The 11,250-nt window shown below is 41.6% G+C and overlaps 1 protein-coding gene across 2 annotated transcripts in view; it reads right to left on the reverse strand.

Annotated features, from left to right (window-relative positions):
* Positions 1-593: 593 nt before the first annotated feature.
* IDE (insulin degrading enzyme) overlaps positions 594-11,250 on the reverse strand; it is a 55,805-nt gene continuing 45,148 nt past the window's right edge. For both annotated transcript variants that reach the window (XM_018558702.1, XM_018558701.1), the window contains exons 17-24: positions 9,177-9,268; positions 7,189-7,300; positions 6,937-7,104; positions 6,151-6,423; positions 5,089-5,150; positions 3,032-3,104; positions 1,781-1,848; positions 594-867 (exon numbers count right to left, since the gene is read on the reverse strand). In XM_018558702.1, coding sequence (XP_018414204.1) covers positions 772-867; positions 1,781-1,848; positions 3,032-3,104; positions 5,089-5,150; positions 6,151-6,423; positions 6,937-7,104; positions 7,189-7,300; positions 9,177-9,268 — 944 coding nt within the window. In that variant the 3' untranslated portion in view covers positions 594-771. The remainder of the gene's footprint in view (positions 868-1,780; positions 1,849-3,031; positions 3,105-5,088; positions 5,151-6,150; positions 6,424-6,936; positions 7,105-7,188; positions 7,301-9,176; positions 9,269-11,250) is intronic.

Genomic DNA, 11,250 nt, shown 5'->3' on the forward strand with positions numbered 1-11,250 from the left:
TATTGTCCCTTAAGCCTTGGTGTTAAACCACCCACCCACAGGATAATGTGAAGCAATACAAAACGTCTGCAGGTGGCCAGTCTCCTTTTCAACCCCTACAGTGTCATTATGCAAAGGAAAACTCGGTAGTGCTGGAGTACCAAAATCTGTCTTCCATGGCAATTTCAAGGTTAAGTCCTCCCCAATATGACAAGCGGAATTTCGATAGATGCCAAGCTCATTAACCCTCTGGCTTCTTATAGCTCTTGGCTACTCCAGAGTTCCCATCTGAGCCTTGCTTCAACCAGCCCTCATCAGGTCGCCGAATCTACACCAGATTACCCAGCAAGTAGAGAAATTGGAACTTGGCCTTTAAATCACAACCCAATGAAACTGCTACATCAGGAACAAATCCATATATCATTACTAAGCTTTAATTCATTTCATCAGAGGGGGACATCAGATAAAAGTTACCCCTGATATGCCCTAATTAGAAGACTCCTTCCCTAGCCACTGCATGTCAATAGTTTACATATGCACACCAAAAAACAAAAACAAAAAAATTGCTACGTTTCTTAATAGGACAGATGCAATTCAGATTCCGGCTGGTTTTAGACATGCCACAATGAAAAATTTAAGTTATAAGAGATCATCGCTAGAATTTGTATTTGTTTCTATTGAAGGTCTGTTCACAAAATCCTACTATATTCATCACAATTTTCACTCATTTTCTAACCCCACTGGGGAACAGATGCGTCAGTCGGTTTTAGAATCTTGCTGTTCTTTCGAGGATCATAATTTTGCAGCCATTAGGTTGACATGTGGCTTAACGAGAGGGAACAGAGGTAGACTCCTCTTGAATTCTGGCATGTTGCTGATGACTTCAGGCTGAATGCAAACAAAGAATTGCATATTTGTTATGAGAGAGTCTTGTACACAGCATATAAAACCAATTTTCCAATCCCGTCAACCATGTTAATTTCTGTTCACACAAGCAGATAACCTGCATAGAATATTTATTGAGCTTTGCTCTGAGAATTGCTTTCAAAGGTACCTTGCCAGTCATCTCATCAGAATGCAGTGGGTGTTCAACATTGGCATAAACATACTCTGGATATGAGGAGAGGGGTGTGCTATGAATCCCACTTTGTCTAGAATTATATTTGTAATGTCATTCCAGAAGGCTTCCATAATAGGGAAAATATTTATAGCATTAGGTAAAAGACCTTCCAGGCACACAGTTTGGCATGTTACTAAGGGGGCAAGTATGAATGGTAGAGAAGAGAAGCCCCAAAGCCTCAACCACAGTGGGGAAATTTCCCAAAAGGATATACAATAGACTATTATGCATTGGAGATCTTTGGACCAGAGCCTAAACACCAAATCCACTTTTATGATGTGGTACATTGCAGTGCCATTTAGAATGGCCCCTAACGCACTAAGGCAACCCAGCTTTGATGCATGTGTGTTGCAGCATATCACATGATAAACTACTGTGTGTTATAGTGTGCTGCAAAAAACAAAACACTATACATACTTTTCTTGTCCACTCAAACCACATGGGCTACTTTAAAACAATGCACAAGAACTTCAAGAAACATCAGGCTGCATAAAAACGGTGTTGAATGTCTTAATTTCCCATTTTAAAAGGTCACTCAGCCCCAGCATACAACTCTTATCCTGTCCAAAGGCTGCAACAGATTAGTGGGTTCAGCTGCAGCCTTAAGGGGGACGTAGAAGTTTTGCTGGGGCTATTTTGAAGAAAAGTGCAATTGGGCTTTAAGGCAGTCCTGTGTATTACCTGAGGAAGGGCTGGTGCAGTTGCAAGGTTGACATCATTTTGACTTGGAAACTCCCCAACAACAGGGCCTGGGCATAATGAAATAAAAGCAAGTTAGCATGTTGATACATTGATAGTTATAAAAGTACTGTGAAAAAAACCCACCACCCATTGGCCCCCAGAAAAACGACCCAAGAAATTCCCCACATTTCCCCAGAATGTGTTTGTTTCAGGGAATGCTAGAAGTGGAAAAATAAGCCAAACCAGCATGTGATACAGAGCCCACACAAGACTCAAATCTCTACTATGGCTGGAAAGCAAACACAAGGTGAAAGAACCCTTTGCTAAATTGTTTTCGTAGACGTGTGCTGCGGGCCGGTCCTCTTCCTTTACTACTTAGTGGGACACACATGAAAAAAGCATGTGCAGATCAGGTTAAGGGACATGGACTTGCTTGCAGTTAGTGTCTCACTAAGCAATGAAGCAAGGATCTCTACCACAGCCCTGGTATCAAGTCCAGCAGTGGCAACTCCCATATTTAAAATCAAACCCATCCCTGTTATAGAAACCCCATCAGCTAAAAAACAAATGCAGATAAAGTTCTCTGCAACATAAGAGCCATCATACTCCATTATGGCTTAAGCCTTCTACCATCACTTCATTCCAGAGCTGCAGCCTCAGAGTCTTCAGTATTCAACACTTCTGAGAGGGTCATATGTGGTTCTATTCACTGAATCCTGTAATGATGTAAATGTCATCGGATGGAGGCACAGTGCACAAAGGAGGATACAGGCATTCGGCAATCTCAGAAGTGTTGACTAAAGAGTAACAAAGACTGAACCTACTGGAATGGAGAGAAGGGACCAAACACACAGGCCCCCGGAGAGGAGTATAATAGCTTTTCTTTTGCAGGGAAATTCATCTTAATTTTTTTTTTCTTTATGCGATTTGATAGGGTCCCTTTAAAGATGGCACAGGTATGGGCTTGCATGCAGATTTTGCAGCTCGCAAGTTACTGTGCGTTTAACACAGACGCTAATGGATTGGCTGGTGACCAGTACAGACCCATTGCCATGTATGTGTAGCACTGTACTGCTGAGTGAGGCGAGCAAGTTTATGGTTAGTTCTGGATGATCAAAGAGTAACTCACAAGATAAGCAAATCTCTTCCTACCCATCAGTCACATTTGCCCACATAAAGCCAACCTCCACCTTGCCACAAGCATAGTTTAATCATGAAGCAGCGTACAACAGTCTAGAAAGAGGCACTTACATGAATCCATCTCTCTGGCGAGCACATGTACAGAAACTTTATGTCTTCTTGGAGCTTCCAGTGCCAGCAAGCCCTGCAAAAGACCTCTAATCAGACTCTGCTTATAATAAAGGATTGCCAAAGTCTATGACTTCAGCGTAATTAAAGCATGCATTACCAGCACAACCTAAACGTTATCTCATTACCAAAGTATTGCCCCAGTAGTACTAAAGCAACGTAAAAGTTTTACCCCCCCCCCAACTCTGTGACCTTGAACTTTTTTTGTATGGCGGCGACAAAGAACTTATTTTGCTGGTAGCTAAAGATTAGTCACAAAATTAATTCCCCAGCACGAGTCCAATGCAAATCAGGTTGCCAGGAAACAAATCTCACAGCGGTTCCAGAATGCTGCTAACCAGCATTTTAAAAAGGACAAAGAATAGAGCGTAAATATAGAACTCCCATTACTAAGCTCTCAAAACGTGACGCATCTCTTGGCTGTCAGTGACCTGTCCAGAAATATTACGTCGACAAGGAAATGATCATGATACACAAGCCAGTGCTTTACTAGCAGAAATATGAATATGAAAGTGCAATTATCTGAAGAGTGGTACAGTAAGTGGGCTCACTGAAAGCAAATGACATTGTAACAGCATAGCCTACATCGCCCAGTCACACATGGCAATAAAAACAAGATTGGCGTTTTGCTTAGGTAAAGTGCACAATCTTCCTATGTTGTGCCGCTGATTTCATCTTGGCATTGATGGAAAATCCAGATTCAGACATCCTAACCTGCTAGTCTTATGATGCAAGTGTTTCATTTTCTCTGGCCATAAGCTGCACACAGGTATCCATGCATCTGACATGACACACGACTTCACTGACCATGACAAAATAATGAAACCAGGGTGCAAGCTCTCCTATAATCTGATGATCATCATATATTCCAGCTCCACAATACAATATATACAGGAAAAGCAGACAGTGTGTGTTGCAGACCACTGAGTTAGAGACTTTACAGTTTTTGTGTTCAATTTTCTTGAATTGAAATGCTAATGTCTTCCTTATATTGTAAAGCGCTGCACAAAGTTTGGCGCCATATAAATCCTGTATGATAATAAATATTATATTTCAAAGTCCTATATAACTACTTCAAGTACTGTGGTTTTAACTTTCGTAGATGTTTGTTACGTAAGGTACATCAGTATATGCTATTGGAATATTGTCAAGAGGACAGTCCATGCTTATTAAACCATGTAACATGATAAAGTTATTTTATGTGGACTGTCCCGACATTATCTAATCAGAAGTTGGTGTAACTGTTTTAATATATGTGGTTTATATTAGAACATATATGGATGTGTTGTTAATACTCCGGTGGGGGCTTAATGAACTTGGTAAATCAAAGTTTACTAGGCAGTAAGCTATAATTAAAGCCTTTCCGGCTGAAATGTGTTTGTGTTACTGTCCTGGTTTTATGGAGCTGCATGTTGCAGTTGTATGTTTGATAACAAAGTTTAAAGAGGACTTGTGCGGTGTGCAGGATTGTGCAATTATTACTTTGTGTGTGGGAGAAGAGGAACCCTAACCCTGCACTGGAGTTAGACAGCCTAAAAGATGTGGCAGAAGAGCGGTAACTGGTTCATAATTTTCAATGGGCCTGAGGGCTTCCATGAGTGTTAAAAGGCACCGCAAAAATGTGCATGGGCCCTAAGGCATTCTGAATAGAACAGAAAGCTAAAGGGTGAATGGGGAAAAGCACAAATAATTGAGGGGCTAAAAAAGGTATAACTACTATATTTGGGACCTTTTTTGCCCTGTATGATCCCCAGTTGCTCATAAGCTTACGTAATATTGATTTGTTGCATCTTCACAAGTATCACCCTTGAAACAGCTGCAACCACTGAGTACGTTGGATGGAATATTTAACAAGACCCATCTATTGCACGTTCATCAGCTGGGAAAAGATCTGCACAACACAGCCCGTTCCGGACTGCTCTGCTGAATAAGTGATGAGACCACAGAGATATTTTTTCCAGTGGAATCAATACACCAGGCACAAGAAGAACTCACAATACCTTGTAAAAGTTCATGATGTCATCCTTGGTCAGGGTTTTCAGATATGCCACTTCAACATTGTCTACAAAGAAACACAATCAGAAATAGAAACAGCTTTGCACAGGGCGAGTGTAGGATACAAAGCATCAATTAGATCTTTGGAATATAAAAGCGCTAGTTTATTTTTCTACAGAAGGAAGAATGTCCCAACAATACATAAAGCAGCAGTGATATCAAATGCCTTTAGATCAAAAATAATGATTTTTCAAAATTCATAATACCACCCCCCACACTTTTCTTCTGCCTGGCAACATTTGGGGCTCTCAACAGTACCCGCATTTCTGCCTGGTGATGTTTGTGGCTCTCAATAGTTCCCAAAACATTGTATTCTAAAATGCCCAGTGGGACAGGTCAGTTGCTTTTGGCAATGTTATCCCTCAACACCGAACTGAATGGTTCCACAGCAGACACTTCAGAAGTACATACATGCCTTATTTGGTGCTGAAGTGTTAATTTGTGTTTAAGATTGTGATTGGAGAAGGAAAAATTGTCCCATCCCTGTCCCCTCCTTTCCAACCCCAATCACAGAATGTCTAGTCTGAGAAAAATACAAGGCATTTTGTGAATGGGCAAGTAGCTAGCAGGGGCGGGGATGCGATTGGAGCACTTCACTGCTCAAGATGCATCCCCAGTCCCTGCAGCGCCTGGAGGCTGAGCATTATTTGTAGGAGTCAGCATTTATGCTTTTCATTGGCCCTCCACAAACAACCTACAGCTTTCGAATGAGAAATTTACACACCTAGTGTTTTGTGTCCTTTTCCCCCGGAGTTTGACTCAATTCAGGGTTATATTAAGTGTTGAGGATCTGGGACATTACCAGCACACTGAAATGCATCTACTTGGTCAAGTAACATTAGGACACAACTTGGAGTGCTAGTGGTCACAGTAGCCCACTGTTCTCACAGCAGCATTCTTCCCAAGATGGCCGACGCTCTGGATATGAATGGTGTAAGGATTATGTGATTCTCTAGCATTATGCCCACCATACATGATGCAGATTCACCCCTGCAGTGTTGCCTCACCTCTGTCAAAGTGATACTGCTGAGAAATTATCTCCCCCCAGTACTTTGCGCACTCAGCCGAGAGTTTCTTTGGCTTGTCCAAACGTCGCAAAGCCAGAGCCTGGACATGTTTTTGGAAGGCCTCATCAGACATCTCCTCCAGAGATTTCTCCATCGTCTTCAGGAAGGCCTCCACTCGGCTTTCCAAGTAGTGAGGCGGCTTCTCAGACTGTATGATAAATCTAAGGCCTTGAATACCATTTGCCCTGCGAGGGCCACTGAACACAATGTAACCTTCAAAAAAGTACAGAATATAAAGTTCAGTCTATAAAAAAGGTCACAATTGCAGTTATTGATCAACTTAAGTAGGCAAATTTTTACAGTCTAGATACATTACAAAACAGTTAGACAACATGCATTAGGGGATAGTTGGGTGGATTTCATAACCTAAAGAGGTAGATGGTGCAACTGAAATAGCAAAGTGAAAAATCCTACAGGGGGAATGGAACCTCATGGTTGTTGCTAGTGCAGGTGGGTGGTAATAGGAAAGTGCAGATGTCACCATCAAATTTGCCTGGAGATATAAAAAGCTATAGGTGATTCAGCCTCCTGACATCTAAGGATAACTGTCTGTGTTGGTACTGGACTGGCCTATTGGACAGCTATATAGTTGGTCAATGAAGCAGTTCTTGGGAAATCTGCAAAGCTGAGTGTTTTGGACACTGAATGAGACTGTCATTTTCCCAGTATATGTGTGGCTTAGCATACATTTGCTCACATTCCAGCCCTTCACTACATACTCCTCACCTAGCTGCTCCTTTGTGCGCAGCGTGTTGAAGAAGGGCTCTGCAATAATCTGACAGAACAGCTCCAGAAACATGTTCTCGGACGTGCTCTGCATGTTGGTCTGGTAATAGATCTCAATGCCGCAATTGTTGTGCACTTCATTCCGCTGTTGATATACGAACCATCCCTCTGTAAATGATAGGAAACCCATGTGTCACAGATACTGCAGCAGCAGACAACAGGCTACAGATGTCAAGCAGATAGGAGTCTTACTATCAGGGAGCTGCACTTCTCTATATCTGACCAGCTGGCTTGGAAGAAGAGGTTTCGTGTGAGCATGCTCAATCAGTGGGTCTTCCACCATTTGCATAATTGACAGCGCCGCCTGCGGAAAAAAAAATATAAATATATATATATAACCACACTAGGTCTTATTTTCGGGGGTAGGTCTTATTTTATTTTTTTTAATGTACAACAATCCAAAGTTAATGCAAATCCAAATGAAATAATCCAAAATGTCTAAGAATAGGGTGATCAGGGCAATCAGGGGTGCCGTACGTTTCCAAGAGCAATTTTGGAACCAATCGCTGGCCAGGATGAGCGAAGCGCACTCTCACTATAGATTCCTCACAGGCAGAGAGCATTTGGTATCACTCCGCCTGTGACAGGAGGCGGCGCTGTAGAGGAAGCATTCCCCCTTGTGTGACTGTTCGCACCGGCCCTGGGAGTGGTCACAACTAGGTCTTATTTTCGGGGTAGGTCTTATATTTTAGCAATTCCCAAAAATAGTGCTAGGTCTTATTTTCGGGGAAACAGGATCATACATACATACATACATACATACATGCTAGAAAATTAACTTCACCTAGAGTAGTGTTAACATGATCAGTTCTCTACATGCACAGGTCTAAGGCTGGCTATTGAGGACTTAATCCCAAAGCAATGTTTGACAGAGGATGATCACTTTATTGGTGTCACGGATAAGAAGCGCTGCTCATCACTCAAGAGATTTTTAAACTTGGAGTGGGTTGGAAAATCGCTGTGCAATTTGGTCAACCCTTCCCTCGTTTCATGGTAAGGAAGATGGTAAACCCATATGTGCCGCTTCAGTTAGTCAGTAAAGATTTACTAGAAACAGCAGTGTGCCCTAGGGACACAGACAAAGCTGTCGGGTATCTCATCTTTGGAGAGGGGAGTATAGTCCCCCTTTTTTTCACCTGGTAATCCTGTCATCGACACTTCCTGTCCTAATGTGAAGGCACTCCATGTGCTGTATGAAGTAGCAGCCTTGTCACAATAGGACAGGAAGTGCATTAGAACTACAGAACACTGGCCCTCTCCTTGATGACAACGTGCGAGTGGTTCTGTTGCCAACAAAGGACTAAGCAGGGCCTTTATCATTGTTTGGGATAAGACTGCAGAGTGAACAGGACAGCTTTGAATTGTTGGCAGGATCAACAAGTATTTTGCCAAAACCTAGATCAAAATGTTAACCTTTGCAGTGTAGGGGGAGCCCCAGTAATTGTATTTTTTAAAATCCTGGAGCTCCTCTACTTGATTTTTCTCATTTTCGGCATGTTAGAAAGGCGAGTCGCTATTAAAGAAAACTTTAAAAAACTTGATTTAACTCTTGGCGCTAATGATTACCATCACACAATACTCCAGGAGTAGTCTTTCTTGTAAATATCCACAGCTTTTGGAGAGGCTGCTCGTCAGAGACTCTGGGGTTCTCATCATCAGATATATAGAAGACAAAAGCAACAAAACGCCACCTCCTTGTGTGAAATCTTTTTTTATTTGAATAATAAAAACGGTTATAAATACTCACAATTATAAAATTTCAGTCACGCTTGTCAATAAAGAGACCACAAGAATGTTCCGCTCCAACTGCGTATACAAAGCTGCCTCAGCATCACCCGATTCTGAGGAAGGGGGTATGTCCCCGAAACGCGTAAATCCAGCCTAAAACCAGCTGGTGGCATGGTGATGTGACCGGAGGCAGCTTTTTATACGCAGTCGGAGCGGAACATTCCTTAGACACTGATCTTGTGGTCTCTTATTGACAAGCATGACTGAAATTTTATAATTGTGAGTATTTATAACCGTTTTTATTATTCAAATTTAAAAAAGGATTTCACACAAGGAGGTGGCGCTTTGTTGCTTTTCTCTTCTTTCAAAAACTTACTTTTGAGACATTACCTCCACAGGTTCCATAAGGACTTGTGCACTGAGCACAAGCCTATACAGAGCACATAACTAACCTTTTTCTGGATATTCCCATGGAGAAGAGCTTCAACATGCAGCCGGGAAAGAAGCTGAGGAATGAAGGCCTTAAGCCGGGGCAGCGTAACATCTGGAAGAGACAGGGAAAGCTGTTATTTACAATTGCACAATTCTTTTGATACATGGCTGGGACAATCTGAATGGAAGTGATGCTGCTGTCTGGAGTAATTCTAGGCTAAACAACGCAAGTCAATATGAACATAGCAACGTCTAGCATAGTGTCATCCATGGTTCAAAGATTTACAGCTCCTGTTCAAGATTGATTGCCAATATTGACTAATTGTCAAGGGCAATTAGTGAAGATTAATAGGGGATTTGTAGTCATTTTAATGGGAGCTGGTTTTGGAATGGGGTGAGTTTGCTCTTATGCACAGATAGGTTTACATTTGTCAAAATAAGTATACCAAAACGTGAAAGCTGCCATTAATGCAGACTCTTAATGAGCTTTCATTCATGAAAACTACTGATTGTGGAAGGTAACCTTTGTCAGTTTGTTTTTGTGTCCCCAAATCTGGATGAAAATGCCTAAAACTGTAGTGAATGGTTAGCCAACAGACCATATTATGCTCAGACAGGCTAATCAGTCTAGCCCAATGTTTCTACAACCTGGGTTAAAGAAACTGTTCTCACATCTCAGAATTTGTTACTCCCTATTCTATTCGCTGCTGCTGTTGAAGTGAATTTTAACATTTCACAAGGTCTTCTGTTTCAGCATGAGAAGATTCTGATTGCAATGTCCTTTACATTTAATTAAGTGACAGGAAGTTATTGTAAAAAAATAAATGCACCAAATTGAAGGTAACTTTTGGAAACAGTTACAGAATGTCACATTCCCAATTGGAAGAATAGTTAAATATAGAAGTATTAATAGGTGGGCAGCACTCCTGCTTTTTAGCATACAGTTTGCATGTTCTCCCTGTGCTTGCGTCGGTTGTCTCCCACACACCATAGACATGCTGGAAGGTTAATTGGCTGCTGTCTAAATTGGCCCTAGTATGTGCATGCTATGTAGGGACCTTAAAATGTAAGCTCCTAGGAGGACAGGGACAGATATGAACATACAATATGTAAACTACTCTGTAAATACCTATAATGAATAAAATATATTACCCCATGTCCTACAATAGGCAGCTTTTCTTGATGACATTCACACCTGTCTGGTATTTTGTGTGACTGCCAAGTTTAATGGCAGCTTGCCACTGCAGAATTGTGTGTGAATTAAATGATCATGATGGGGGATTTAAATAGATGGACATGAAGTTGCAGAAAAAAAATAAAATCTTATTAAAAGTCGTGCTTTAGCCAAAGCCGTTTCCTTCAGTTTAATCTAGACTGAAAAATGGTTCCAGTGTGTCAGGTTTTCTATTGCTGTGCATTCCAGTATCGAGGACCACCTTGCTACCTGTGCTGCAGATGGTCATCATGGAGACAGAACAGCCCTCCAACGGGGACACAAAGCAATTTATATAAAAAGTTCTAACCTTTCTCCACTCAATCCCAAACTAAGAAAACTGGCTGGAGACACTTCACTGACCAAGCAAAGTATACACTACAAAGTTTTGGCATTTTCGAAATAGCCAAGTAACGCCATGTTTCTAAACTAACTAGAGCAGCAACAAGTAAATACATTGACATTTTTGGCTTCAAAGAAATAGTAAGATTTTAGAAGGAAAGACTATGCAGCAGCTCTGAAATACGGTTCCAGTGCTAGAGCATATAGCGCTGATAACAGTGGAGCAGAATGTTTCTATTCTGCATTAAATGACATGAGCACAGTGTATGCTTCTAATCCACTGGCTGTGTGACCCAGTTTCCACACTTGTGCTTTGCAATCTTCCAACACGTCTTCACGCTCCACAGCTAATAGCTGCGCTTGTTCAGGTGCTGTTCAGAGATAAAGCCAGGCTCTCTGCAGAGCACAGAATATGATTTATAGGGCTGCTGGGAAGGCAAATGAAGTATTATAGAACTAGAAAATGCTCTATTAGAACAGCGGCTACCATCACTGCCCACCCCCAGCACTGAAACAAGCCAACAGAAATGTTGTGAAGG

This window comes from Nanorana parkeri, unplaced genomic scaffold (genome assembly GCF_000935625.1).
Source record: "Nanorana parkeri isolate BGI_ZX_2015 unplaced genomic scaffold, ASM93562v1 scaffold353, whole genome shotgun sequence".
NCBI classification, from domain to species: domain Eukaryota; kingdom Metazoa; phylum Chordata; class Amphibia; order Anura; family Dicroglossidae; genus Nanorana; species Nanorana parkeri.